Source organism: Ambystoma mexicanum, chromosome 11 (genome assembly GCF_040938575.1).
Source record: "Ambystoma mexicanum isolate Mex_15411 chromosome 11, UKY_AmexF1_1, whole genome shotgun sequence".
Classification (NCBI taxonomy): Eukaryota; Metazoa; Chordata; class Amphibia; order Caudata; family Ambystomatidae; genus Ambystoma; species Ambystoma mexicanum.
This window is the reverse complement of record NC_090934.1, coordinates 1,383,858,498-1,383,873,569: the sequence shown is the minus strand read 5'-3', so window position 1 is coordinate 1,383,873,569 and position 15,072 is coordinate 1,383,858,498. Positions and strand designations below refer to the sequence as shown.

The 15,072-nt window shown below is 48.5% G+C and overlaps 1 protein-coding gene across 1 annotated transcript in view; it reads right to left on the bottom strand.

Annotated features, from left to right (window-relative positions):
• TM6SF1 (transmembrane 6 superfamily member 1) overlaps positions 1-12,756 on the bottom strand; it is a 411,212-nt gene extending 398,456 nt beyond the window's left edge. The window contains exon 1 of the mRNA XM_069624987.1: positions 12,362-12,756. Within this exon, the coding sequence (XP_069481088.1) occupies positions 12,362-12,453 (92 nt within the window). The 5' untranslated portion in view covers positions 12,454-12,756. The remainder of the gene's footprint in view (positions 1-12,361) is intronic.
• Positions 12,757-15,072: the final 2,316 nt, after the last annotated feature.

Below are 15,072 nucleotides of genomic sequence, written 5' to 3'. Positions count from 1 at the left end.
CCCCATTCTGAGATCCTATAAGAAAGGAGAACGGGTGAGTGTTTACATCTTCCTCTGTGCTCTCATAATGGTGACTCTGGGAAGCAAGTGGAGTTAGAGACTTGGGAACTTTACCATCCTAGTGCAGCCGAACGCTTTCCTGATTCTGATTCTGCACCAACCCGTCACTAGTGCGTCCCTCGTGCCGCCCGGGTTATTTTCCCATTACTAACATTCCTGTTTATTATTTTATCCTACCGTTGACTCCAAAGGATTCCTTCAACCTCATATTCTACTATTCAGGTCGGTGCTTCCACGTTATATATATGTATATTAGGGCCCCTTTCACGGTTCCAAACACTTAGTCTCTCCTTATTCTTTTTAGATTCATTCCGGGGAAACTCCATTCCGATACCTATTTAGGTAACCCAATGCCTTTTTTCTGCTGATTTGGTACTTAGATTTGTCAACCATTGTCTAAACTTCTTGTTTTCCTTTTCAGCATTGGTATTGGCGGTGCGTGTTCTCCCCTCTCTTTTGTTCAGTTGACATCTCTGTCTGTCCCAATAGAAACAGCAGAGAGGTATGTTGTAGAAAAGAGTCCCTCTTTGAGGAAGCCTGAGTCTTGAACTCAGGGGGCTGGAAGTTAAGGCCGAACATTGATTCCTTGCACACCTGTCTTCTCTGGGTCGGCTGTCTACTTCCCTGGTCTAATGGAGTGGTGAGTTACACCTGTGCTGCCTCCTGACCCTGGCCCTGGACTGCACCACTTGCAGCAGTGGTACTACCCCCACCAGACCTCATGTCCAGCTCAGTAGCAGGCTCCTCCTCCTCTGTGGAGACCACCAACCTGGATGTCTCCGTACCGTCTTCCGCCATTGCAAGCCCCTGTGGGGGCTCACCCGGCCCTTCCGCCACAGCCGTAGTGGCAGATGCGGCACCAGCCCCCTTGCTCCCAGATGATGGCAAGTCCTGGGAGGGTGGCTGGGCCTTGTGTCGCCGCCCAGTGAAGGCATCCCCGCCGCTTGGCTCCACAGCGCCGTCTCCGCCCTCTTCTTCACTTGACACTGCGTAGAGGGAGACATAGAACACAAGCATCAGGGTACAGTACAATATTCCCCTAGACAGGAAGCAATAACACATGAGTGGCAGTGTCTAACGTCACTTCCATCCTGTCCCTCCACAACACATGGGTGAATGCACGCAACACACATGCATAAACAGGCATGGCGCCTGCAATCAACATCAGCATCCATGTACAAGGGCCTCTATTAATCAAAATGTTGCCTTCAAACTCACATGCATCCTGGCTCACACTGATCCCATGCACACACATCACCGGAGGGTCATGCATCATGCCTTGTACACCACAGACACAGTGGATAGACACAGTGCATTCAACGGTAACCGCACTGCATGAGTGAATCTACACATCATCTCGGACATGTGTCATGAATCCATGGCGTATCAAAGTCACAGACACACTTCTCAGACACACACACACATGTGCAACATACATGTACATGACAGCAGCACCCATCCCTCACACCCCCACCATGTGCAAGAACAGACACTGGCATGCTTTCTTGTGTGCATCTGCCATACAGCTCCCCATGTAGCATTGGAACTCACGCACCAACCATGTGGTTCGCACATTACTGGTCTCACATGCATGACCATGATGTCCCTGCACACACACATCCATACATGGCCCATGTCACACATACAGGCAAGTATCAGACTACCAGCACACTGCAACATGCCCTGTCTCGCACACCAATGCTTGGCCACTTACAGCTCAACTCCAAGCGGGTCTTCCTCTGAAGGATCTGGGCGTGGAGTGCTGGGCATACGTGTTCCAGGACCCTCATCTGGATGTCACTCATGCTGACCCGGCCCCCCTCCGCGAGGCGCTGGGCCTTGTGAGGGTCCTGGACCTGAAGTCCTCCCAGCGCTTCTTGACGTGCTTGATGTCACGGGTTGCCACCCCCTCCGCATTGATGGCAACCACTACGTCGTCCCAGATCCTCTCCCGTCCTTCCTTGTTGATGCGTGATGTTCCGAAGAGGGCATCATAATGCCCCAGGACATGCTCCACCAGGACACCAACTTCCTTCACACTGAAGCTGGTGGCCCTCTGCCTCTCTGGCTGGGGGGTCGCCAGTGGTCTCAGATGGTGTTTGCCCCGACATGGCGACCCCGAGGTAGGCGTGGGTGAGCAACTGGGTCCTGGGGCTGGGCTGTGAAGCGATGGTATCCCATTCGGGAGTCTTCTGTTCCAGCAGGGGTGGACACAGCAACTGGAACCCTGGCTGACATGCAGGCACCAAATAGCAGGGCACGTGGGCAACAGGCAGTCAGGCAGCAGAAGATGGCAGGTGGGAGCGTGCTTGCGGTTCTGGGGGGCAGGAAAATGGCCTTCAGGGCAGGAGCATGGTCTTCCGTGTGTGTACGCGTGGCCAGCTTGATACGGAGTGAATTGGCACGTGAAAAAAGTGCACGTCAGTGTGAAATCCGAGGAAAGGCCCTTAGCGGGTAAGCGTGTCAGCACACGTACGCGATTTCATTGGCCCAAAGGCCTTTAGCGCGCAAGCACGTCTGTGATGTATCAGGCATGGGCGTTGCCCTGGCACGGGTTAAAGATCCCACGTGGCTTTCCATTGCTCTGTACGTGCTTTTCGTGGGGTGAGGGCGTGTTTTCCAGCCGTTGGGGTTCACACGCTATTACTTCACAGGGGGTGGGTGTTGGCTATGCGTTCTTCTACACACAAGGCAGACGGTGAGTGGTATCCCTCTCGCCCAGGGCCAATCGCGTGTGAAACTACCCGGGAACCCCAGTAATACACGTACCCCACTCGCACAGGGCCCTTTCGCGTGTAAAACTTCCTGCAAACCACAGGAATACATGTACCCCACTCGCACAGGGCCAATCGCGTGTGAAACTTCCCACGCACCCCAGTAATACACGTACCCCACTCGCACAAGTCCAATCGCGTGTGAAACTTCCTGCGAACCCCAGGAATACACATAACCCACTCGCACAGGGCCAATCGCGTGCAAAACTTCCCACGCACCCCAGTAATACACGTACCCCACTCGCACAGGGCCAATCGCGTGTGAAACTTCCTGCGCACCCCAGTAATACACGTACCCCACTCACACAGGACCTTTCACATGTGAAACTTCCCACGCACCCCCGAAATACACACACACGCTATTTTTCACACAGCGGGTGTCCGTGTTTGTCGCGTACCCCCTTTTTTTTTTACAGCCATACTGGCCTGCCTGTTGATCGCGTAGGTTTTTGTTTGACTCCTGGCTGCCACACCGTACTACGTGTGTCATTTTTGCACACACGTGGGCTACTGGGGGCGCTTGTCTCTTTTTCTTCTTTTTATGGGGTGCCTGTGTGTTTCGTGCACGTCATTTATCCTGGGGGGCCACAGTATGGGACATTCATCATAGCTGTATATACGTGCTTTTTGTTTGCGCACACTTTTGTAATGCGCAGGGACGCTACCGCCTGCCTTCGTGTGGCGGACGTGTTTAGGCCTGTGCGTGTCTTTGCCCGTGCGTGGGTTTGCCCTATTCGATTCCAAGAATACGTGTGGTTCGCGTGCGTGTGGGCGTTCCGTGTACTTCCCAGCAGTACTTCCCCAGTTATGCCTTCTTTTTCACGCGTTGTTCCCCATTCTGCGTGTTACGCCCCGTGTCCCCCCCTTTTTGGTGTGTGCGTGGATGTTGTGCGCTTTCCCTGTGCGCGTCGCGCACAGCGTTTGAGCTGTTGCAATGACATGTGCGCCCGTGTGCGCCATGCTCGGGTTTGGCACACATCCCAAGGAAAACAAGCGCAGGGACTTCCATGAATCGCACGTGCGCCTGTTTTTTCATGCTTGCGCCTGCTTGCGCCAAGATTTTCGGCGCACGTTTGTTCCATGAATCGGCCCCTTAGCTTAGACCCCATTGTGGGGTTGATTTTTTGGGAAACATCCCACAATATAACAAAGGGATTTTACTACATGGGCTAAACCACAAACGAAGAAGAAGGAAAGAGTAAAAGGAAAAAAAAAAGATGTGTGCCTTTTTCCTATCCAGTGACTTTTCTGGGGGAAAGAGTTGCGCTTGAAACTACTCTGGGAGACAGAGGGGGCCCGATTCATGGAATTATTTGCGCGGAAAATAGGGGGCTTGCACGTGAAATCGAGCGCAAGCGCCTGTTTTTCGATTCATGGAACACAATGCACAGGGCTTACCAGGGATTCGCGAGGAAACCGCGCCTGTCCAACACATTACTGTGACACCACGAACACCTTGCGCGAGACTCCAAGCGAAGGCCCGCTCGTGTCTGTGCAGTCACCTAAAAAGGGGGCGGAAGACGTGGAATGGGGAACAACAGGCGAAAATATGGGTGTAACGAGGGAAGTACCACAGTAAAATCCTCGCAACGCCTATATGCACGCTAAAAACCCGTATTCATGGAATTGAACCAGGCTCACCGGCGCCCAGAAAAATACGTGCAAATCGTGAAACACATCTGCCACGGTATAGCTGGCGTAAACGTCAACGCACACAAAAACAAACTTGCTGCGCAAACATTTCTCTGCACCACGGCTGGCGCAGACTCCTTCTCGGCGCTCAGAGTCTTTTTAATTCTGACACACAGTTTATAAGAAAAAGGAAATAATAATAAAGCAGATTTTCTTTTTGTTGTGGTAACTAAATTAGGGTATGCGACCTGCTATTTTGGTGGTGTGCTCTGCGGGTAGAGTTTCTCTACTGCTTAGTTACTCGGAGGGGAAAAAAACGATCCATTCCTCTGATAGTCAACGGCGGGTGAGAGGAGAGTTTGTCCCCCATTATTATTGTGGTGGTTGGTGCGGGTGATTACGCTACGCAGTTATTTATTTTGTTCCTCTCTCAGAGGGCTTTGTGTGGGCTTTGTATGGCTCCCCATTGGTATATTCCCTAAGGGGACATCATGTTTTATTAGCCCAAGCTAGGTCGTGTCCTTACTCAGAGAGAGAAAGGACCTGGTTGTGCAATGTAAGTATGTTTTCTTGTATCTCAATTTGTTGATGGTAGTCCTCAGTGTAACACAATTTGTCTGCACGGTAGAATGCAGCTACCCTTAGGTTAGTGGGTTATGCCCTTTGCCAGGATGAAAACAGAGAACAAAAACCTCTTGCACGGTTAATTGACCTTTATTGCAACACCCAGGTATTTAAGGCAAAGCCATTGGGTTTTATTACTGACACGGGTAACCGGGTAACCCTGTGTTGACATGGAACCAAATGATCTCCGTCTTTGGACTTGTGTCAAAGAATTGCACTGTTAATTGACTTGTTTATGTTATTCCCAGGTATTTAACACTGAACCTTTGAATGTTATTTATGACGCTGTTTGAACAGTTTTTGAAATTCGAACCCGAATTATCTCTGCAGGGGGCTACGGTATTTATGTATTGTACTGTTTAACAAACTTTTAATGTGAAGACAAGGTATTTAAGCCACTATCCGTGGGGTTATTAAGAACACTGTGTTTCTCCATTTTGCCTATAGCATGTGGTATTTCCAAACCCCTAGAAAAAGTTAGTCCGACTCAGTTATCTTCTGCACTCCATTTATTTGGAGAACTGTAGTATTTTTTCCTCTGGTAATTATAGACTGCCCTGTATTCTGCAGTGAATCCCGCACTGGTGTGCTCTGCATTTATTTGCAAACAAGGGAACCCAGAATTGGTTGGGGTCGCCATAGACAGCCTAAATTCCAGGACACAGCATATGCAAGTGTTAGGGAGCAGGACCAGGTTCGCCCATTTGCCCTACGGGTTCCTCTTACGTTCTACCGCCCGCACACCTTACACTCCATTGAAGGTACTACTTACACGTGTATGTCCAAGTTTAGGGAGATAGCATACTTCTCCCGGATCCACGGCTCGCGCATGTGGCATGGTAAGGAGTGGGCCCATTTCGCTTATTTTGTTTACAGGTTGTTATTTATACAACTCGAAGCACTTACTGTTACATTCAGGGCACGACATTCCAGGGGCAGCAGCACCTTACACATTGCCCCCAGATGTGCACCTCTGGGCCTAAGGAGTACACATATCAAGCCAATAGATTGCTTCTACTCGCAGTCTCCTCGTGCACCTCTTGCCTCCAGGATGAGCACATCAGACGATCATATAAAATCACTCAAGTTGGAGGCTTGAATTCGGGCTGCCCCTGCTCAAGGCATAAACAATCAGTTCTTTATAAAAAATGAAATAAAACATAAGTGAGAAATAAATAAATTATTCAGCAAGCTCAGCTATGAAAACTGGCATTGTACACAAAATAGTGACCCCCATGCCATCAAAGCACTGCTCTCTGTAAGTAGCCTACTACCGCGATCAACGTCACATGACTAAAATCAATCAATCACCACCGTGTTAAACGTTCAAAGCAAGTTCTGTTCAGACTGATCATTGTGTAACCGGAACAGTGACTATACTGCCATTGGACTAGGACTCACAAGAGTTTACTTAAAAAAACATAGGGCCTCGTTATAAGTTTGCCAGTCCGGGATCTACAGTACCAGTAAGATTGCCCGTACCGCAGTTCCCGACCGGTAAACTACAAGTTGTGCTCGCGGGTGCCTTTCTGCCCGCCAGGCCGAACCTGGCGGGCAGAGCGGCACCCGCGAGCACAGCATGTCGGATGCATCAGCACCGTTTACAATGGTGCTGGTGCATCCGACTTCCCCATTACCACTGAGCCCTATGGGGCCGAGTGGGAATGGGGAGCATCGTTTTTTCCGGTGCCCCAATCACCAGAATGGTCTGGTAATTGCCCATTTGCGGGTGCCGGAACATATTGCAAGTTTGGCAGCAGCCTGCCGGTTTTACCGGCAAGGCTACCTCCAAACTTGTAATGAGACCCATCTGCAGGGTTGCCCAGAGCAATGACAGAGGTTAAGATTAATTCTAAACCTTTCAGCCATCACCTCTTTTATTTTGCTGTAGACACCCCAGTGGGACAGGTATGCCCAGACGTTGGTCCCACGCCTGCTGGGCCTAGAGACCCAAGCTACTGCTCAAGGAGGCAGAAACATGTCTGGGGATGGTTGTGGTCTCGTGCAGAAGGGATGTGACCTAGCAGGTCGGGCTGGACTGCCCCTTTTGGGGTGGGGCCAAGCCTAATTTGCATATGATCTTTCCCCTTTTGTAATGGCCTGGCAGCTGAAGAATGGCGGTCTGCAGCGTTGCCCAGAGCAATGCCAGAGGTTATGATTCATTCTAAACCTTCCAGCCATCACCTCTTTTGTTTTACTTAAAAAAACAGCCACCTGCACCACCTTACAATCATAACTATGCTTCTCAATGGTAAGATGGCTCCTTAAATGACATGCCACAGAAACCCAATGCATCAACACATATGTTTTAAAAGTCAGCTGTGCATATGAGATGACAGCATTATATTTGGGCCTTTTGGACTTTGTGGAACATTTGGATAATGGCTGTCATCTCCCTGGCAGCAGTTATCCATCTGCCAGCCATCAATAGGCAGATCATCTCTTGTGTGCCCTTTCACTGCTTGGCCACAGTTACACAATACTGTTGCTCTAGTTACTGACATCCTTCTTTCCTGACTGGCGTGGCACATCTATTTTTGGGCCAACATGTGTTATGGTTTTGAGCCTTTATCATTTTTTTTATTGCTTAGAATATGCTTTTCCGATTTCCGCAGTTGCTGACATAATTGATCCAAGAGGCGGTGTGACGTGTGGCCGGTATCTCTTCATATGGGCTCAGCATCATTACAGCCCGAGGGTGACACAACTCTAAATTATGGACCACTAATGTTGTTTACTTGGACATACTCACTTCCCTTAATCTCTCTACATAAACCAGACACCCACTCAAAGTAGGCCTCAAACAGTATTTTATTGGTGACGTTTTTATCTTAACTATATGAACTACATGAAATAATGTAATACAATTTTGTTGCGATTTCCCTTTTTCTCGTGTGGTTCAGGTCTTAGACGATGCTGTCAAGGTGGTGAACTGCGTTTTATGGATTAATCTGCAATAAACATGTTCTGCTACTTGTGGCAGGGGAGCAACCAATCAGGTTGCTCGGTCGCAGGCTGAATCCCACTACCCAAACTCACTTTACGATCAGCCTGACGGCTGCTTCCCCTGCCATCTTCTCCTCAACCTCACTAACACCCCCACTTATCAGATGCCTTCAGCGACGGAAGCGGCCCCACCGTCGCCGCTGCTGCTGCTCCGCCTTCCTGCTGAGTGCCATGGAAATGGGAAAAAGATTTAGGAGTGGTGGAGTGGAGCAGTGTAAAAAACATTACTATCAGCACCCCGAGTTTCCGGTTTGAAAACCGGAAGAGCCATAACTAGCACCTGTTCGTGGTAACGGCACCGGCACCCTCGTTAAAAGCCCTTGCATATTAATTCAGGCCCGGGCCGTTACCACATGTTCCTGCCTGTGAAATGGGTGCTTATAGCTTAATTAGTGAACCACACTAAACACATTATTAATCTCAAACACTTTGGGGGGTCATTTTATAAGGCCCACAGAGTGAGGGGAAAAAGTGCAAAAATGAGGCGTAAAAGTGTATCGACAGCACTTACACTTTTTTTTGCATGCCAGGCATTTCTGGTTTTGGCGAATTTGGCTACACGGAAGAAAGAAAGGAGAGGTGCTGTAAAACAGAATGGGGGTCATTCTGAGCATGGAGGTAAGCTAAAAAACCATGCCGGTAATGATTTACCGGAATTGTTTACCGCTACATGCTATTCTGACCCCTCAGACCGCTAATTACGGCACCGTAAACTATAATGCCGTAATTATCGGTCTTGTGCGCACCCCACCATACCGAAATTAGCGGCATGGCGTAAACCGGAGCTGATCGCAAGTAAGGAGCACACGTAAATAACGGCATCCTCAAGCCCGTAAAGTATATGTCAATGTATTGGCGGAACCTTCCTACAGCCGGCTTCACCTATCGCTGGAATGAAGCTGCTGTTATGCTACAGGGTCAGTGGGGTGGCTGCTGATGGGTATAGTATGGTGAGGACTAGGATTCCAGAGCTATCCCTGTTCATCGAGCCCAAGGTCTTGCTCATCATGTGATGGGCAGTCCTGGGGTTCGCAGAGACTGGCATTGCAGTGGCATCTTGGATCTGCTTTTTGACTTAGTAGGTGGGTGGGTGTACTCTTTTTGTAAAACTGTCAATGTTTATAAAAAAAGGATTTCACGTTTGTATATAGTGCTTCGTGGCGGCTCAAATTATCGACCTCCGAAGAATGAGGCGATGAGTTGGCCTTACCGGAACTCAATCTTGGGAACTCACCACATATCTGAGGCGCACACTCGCTGAGTTATCTTTTCAGTTCACGCTGCTTGCGTGTTGGTAGTGAGATAGCTGGAAAGTTTCCTAATCTGTCATGGTGCACGTGTACTTCCAGGGAGGAAGTGTTCTTCTTACATCACCACGGCGGTGGTGTTGTTTCTGTGTCTGGATGATTCTGCAATTGTGGTCTTATGGCTTCAGACTGAAGGAGTGCTGTGACCAGCAAGTTTTTTTCTGCATGGTGTCTTTTTCTCCTGAAAGGGATGTTAGCCTTGGTTCACTTTCACGCTTTACTAGTTACAGATTGCACAGTAGCTTCAAGGGAGAGTCACTGTTCCTCTGAGTCAAAGGGATCATGAGCAACACAGCTCTTTGATACTAAGAGGCGTCTATTTGTTGAAAATAACATTGGCTTCACAAACATACGTTAAAACATTACAATCTGTTCACAGTTCCATTGCCGAAAAGTTCCTAAATTGATAAGTTATCTCGAATGTGATACAGCTCCTATGTAATACATACCTTTGTCCTGAAGAAGGTTAGCTCCGCAACAGCGGCCGAAACATAACAAAAATCAAGGAGGCTCTGTGAGTGGTGATTTCAGTCCTCACTCCTCTGTATTGATCTCTTTTCAGCGCCTTTTTGCAGAATTGAATATTGAATATCACCATAACTACAGTTTTACTAAATCCCCAAACTTGTGCTGTATCCATATTATTAACTTGGCGTATACAAATCATTACTCTGGTGGAGAAAGATAATAAAGTATTTGCAGCTTGGATCTCTAATAAACATTTGTGATCTCCTTTTCAGAATCATTGTTGATTGTGATTAAGTCGGGGTTCCTCATTCTTGTTGCCTTCATTAGTCTCTTCAAAGGAAATTTAGTTGAATTCTGTCTAACCATTATCTAAATAAGATCATTTATTGGTTTCTAATTGCGCCTCCCCAAATTCATTTAATTGGTGACTTGTTTTTAACAGATGACTCTTTGCTCTTTCGAAAATATAAAGCGAACGTGCCGACACGCCCAAAAATAACGCTGTGCGGATGGAAGACCGCTATACACACGTAAGCTTGAGGGAAAACCCATAACATCAGTGACATCACACGCAGTCCAAGAAAAACAAACCATTTGAAATGGCTGTCTAAAAGGCCAAGCGGCGAGATTTGTAATCAGAATAATATCAATTATCATAATCCGAAAATACCCCTAAGGAATAACAACGACCGACTGTATTTCCAACTTGATGGACAACAGTGGGACTTAAGACTGTTAGTGCCCAATAATTATTCATTTTTAAGTGTATTATCTCAGTTCTTTTTTAAAAATACTACCTAATTATAGCGGGGGCCTGCGGTACATAAGAAGTACAAAGCTTGAAAAGACAAGGGCACTTAGGCGTTGAACCTACTGCACGTGCCAAATACTTGTGCATATGAATACAATAATGCAAATCTGCTGCCGGTGATCGTGACAAATGGGTGCCCGTGCCCAAATGGACCCTGAAAGAAACTAGATTGGAAATATGCACAATCACACAGCGCGGGTGAAAATATTGGTTTAATCAAAGCACACAGCCAACACGTGTTTCGACCCTCGATGGCTTTTTCCAGGCTGAGTATCTAAAATATATCACATAACCAACAATACAATTGGCAATTCAAAAAAACTCACATTTTTAAAAAGAATATTTTTTTCAAGGATTTTTTTGTAACATCACGTTTTAGGAGATTCATGTGTGCCAAACAGGGCCTACAATTCAGTTGTAATTCGAGGTCAATCACAACATTAAATATTGTACCAAGAGTAACAAAAAGAAACAAATATAAAGAGAAAAAAACGACAAAGAAAAAGAAAGGCCATGAGACAGCAGGCACTACAAGTCACGACGAGGCGCTATAATGAGTACTAACATAACCCAACTAATATGACCGCGTCGGTGCATTGGGGCAGGCAATATGGCACAAGGCGACTAGAAGGATTACTGTCAAGAACTAGAGCTGTATTGACTGACACGCCAGCTCACAATTGTTTTATTGTGCTCCTGCTGGAGCCCATCCCGGGGTGTGGGTGTGTGTGTGTGCGTGTGTTTAACCCAGCCACCGTGTTTCCATTTTACACGGAGCCCGGCCAGGAGCAAGCTGAGTAACCAGGGCAGGGGGCTTAGTATCGCAACACCCTGCCAAGCTCCCCCCCCCCCCCCCACCCCTGGGCTATTGTTGCTAACCAAAGCCCGTGCCCACATTTGTCTCTTAGCAGCTTCTAAAAATAACACACAGCAGGTTTGTATTTCCAAGGAAAGTGAAACGCAAGAGACCAGGAAAAAATGGCTTGTACACAACTCAAATGCAGCCAGCGGAGACTGGACGGGCGTGCGCGCAGCAAGCAGTGGATTAGAAAACACCGCCACCACTGCACGTGGATGCAATAAAAAAAACGCATTCATTTCCCTCCCCGAGGTCTAATGATAATCATTGTTTCTGCTTTCTGAGGAGAGAGTAAAAACTGTAATCCAATGTGTTGATTGTACCTGCTTCTGCTTTGGGGCGTGTCGACGGTTCTGTTTTACTTAGACTGTGTTTTGTCCTCTGCCTGCGATAATAGCTTGGACCAAATAGGTTTCATGATCCTGACGCACCGCAGACCAGTCAAACTGCCACACGTCACAAGGCACCCCCTTTCAATTAAGAAATAACAATCTCCTTACCACATTTCAGAGGGGTGTAGAGCGTATAATAAGTGTCAATGTGGGGGGACACACCATGGGGACATTGTGTCATAGACAGAGGGGTCAGGCCTTCGTTTAGAGTAGACGCAAAGTTGCAACATATCAATTCTGTCCAAAAACCAGACGCCCGTCTCCCTTGCAATTTTACCCTTAAAGCTGGGGGAAGGGGGTAATCTTTCTGACCCAGGATGCCCCTCCCTCCAAGTTAACGCCAGGACGCAGGAGCGTGCGCACAGCTGCGCTGCGAGGCGCACCACTGCGCTCCGAGGCGCACAGCTGTTCAAGAAGAAACTCCTCACCTGCTGGTTGCAGCCATGAAGTTGAAGAGATAGGTGGCTGGTATGGCTGTGAGGGACAGCACGAAGACCCCGGTGGCGGCAGAGGCGCTCATGGTAGCTCCCCCTGCGCTGCTTCTCAGCGCTGCCTTCCACCGACACTCACTTGCGCCTCGGATCCGAGCACTTCGTGCAGCCAAGCGGCGACGCCTTGCGCAACATCCATGGCGAGGTAAGTCTCCCGGGAGGAAGCCCGTCCAGCTCCAGCCTCGGGCGGGCGGACAGCGTTCCTGGGATCCGGCTCAGCCCCCAGAAACCCGAGACTCCCCTTGTTCTCTGCGCTGACAGAGCAGGCAACTGCTGTCAGAGAGGACAGTCAGGGCGAATTCCATCGGCGCCCGGGCCAACGTCAACACTGCCCAAATAATGCCACGGTGACGTCATCTGATTGAATCCCCCACCGGCCACTCAGGAGGTGGCATGCAAGTATCTCCAGCCCTGGGGCGGAGCAAGCTGCCTGAAGAACTTTGCTCACGCAAAAAACAACTTCAAGAATATCGTTTGCATTATAGGCAGGTGTTGTGACCCACAGTAAGACTGCACAACTGGGTAATGATGATTACTCCATTATTCTTCATAGTAATCATCTAACATATGTACAGAAAACGGATTCAAAACACTGTTCTTTGCACTCTGTTGGGCTGTAGCACTTAAATGCGGCCATAGCATTTAAGCGCTGGCCCTATCACGAGTTAGGCGCTAAATGGGCTGTTTTACCACCTGACAAATCCCATTTAGCGCGCTGTTTTTGGCGGTCTTTCCACCGGCTGTATTAACGTGCGGAATTAGCGCCGAAAATGCCCCATTGGATCCAATGGACCCAATGGGGAATGGGGATTTACTGTTGGCGCCCAACCTGTGATCTGGCAGTAATACGCCAGACCGGTGGGCACCAACGCTATAAAAGTTGGGCGGTATTACAGCCGGGATACCGCCCAACTCGCAACGAAGCCCTGTGTAATTCTTAAAGTGGTCCCAGACTAGGGTGCTGGTGTGTGGGACCTGCTGGGTTCTTATCAGGAGGAGTGCCGGGGTCCGACCACTCTCTGCACCTCCGCACGCCGACTCCTCTTTGCTTCGTCCCTCTTGCTCGTGCCGCACCAAAGTCCTCGTACCTCCTGGGTTTCCTTTTCTTCTGCAGAGGCCGCACGTCCTCACTGCTTACACAGGGTGATAATTCGCTCCTTACTCGTTTTCTACCCCTTGGCGATGCCAAGGCATCCCATTCACTCTATGGATCTTGTTCTCACTCCGGTATTCTTCTAAACCTCTCACTCTGTTGGTCATTTCTACTCTGCTCTCCTCACCAGAGATTTCCTTTTCCTTGTTTTCATCTTTCCTTTGTAATGCTTGTGTGGTTGTCGCTGATTCTCTTCCGGTATCGAGTCCCTTTTTAAACATTGCCACTTTTTCTAACTTCCAACGCTTCCCATCTTGCGTGCATACATGATTGGTACCCTTTTGCTTTACCCTGGTGGGTTGACTTTACCTGGACCCTGTCACGTGGTCCTAGTGGGCCAGGTGAATCTTTATCATGTCTCCTTCTTCTAGCTGTTCTTTGAACTGCCCTGCGCTTGTCACTCCACCTTTCCTTGTGATCCTTGCAGTCCTTAATCCTCCACACTCATCTTCCATATTTATGGAGTAATCCTCCCTTACTTTAGACAACCATGGAGGCACTAACATGGATGCGGCTCTCCTTCCTCTCAACATCTGAAAAGGCGATACATTAATGGTTCCATTAGGTGTCAATCAGTGAGTAGCCACCACCTCTTTCACCATCTTTTGGGGATCCTTACCCGACACCCTATCAAGCTGCAAAGCCCCTTTAATGAACCTATTAGTCCTTTCTACAAGCCCACTGGCTTGTGTATGATACATGACGCCTTTATTTGCTCTCTCATGAATTTCGCTTGATATTATCTGTACCCCATTATCTATCACATTTTCTTTGGGCAGCCCTTCTGTTTGAAAGATTGATGTGAGAATACTTGACTGTTTCTGGAGTGATGTCAGGCACACATTCTGCCTCCATCCATTTCGAGAGATAATCGACCATCACAACCCCATACCTGTGTTCAGGTGTCATGGCTTCTAATGGTCCTATAAAGTCAAAGCTTAGTTTGGGCCATACTCCTTTCCGGAATCTCAGTGGGAATTAAAGGCACCTGCCTTACTTTCAGCCTTTTGTCACTGTTGAGGAACTCATGACATCTGTCCATCATTGTCTGTATATCTTGGTCCATGCAGGGCCACCAGTATGACTCTTACTCTACGCCTCATCAAGTTGCTCCCTAAATGTCCTGTGTGTGCTCTCCACAGTATGATTTTCCTCATACCCGTTGGCGTTATCACTTGATCAACCGGGATCAACAGACCCTTTGCTTCATAGATCTCCTCTGCTCCCTTCCAGTATGGCCTCAGGCCTTCCGGAATAGCTCTTTCACTAGGCCATCCCCTTTTCAGCAATTCTACTACTTTCCTCAGTGTTTCATCCCTGGCAGATTGATCGCACCAGTTTCTCTCACTCATTTTCAAGAACTCTTTACTCCGTAGATCTCCGTCAGATGCTACCACACACTCATCTTCTAGGCACATGGTCACCGGAGCTCCGTGATCTGGTAGCCGTGACATACAGTCAGCTTGTGAGGCTATGTGCGCCAACAGTGGAGTGG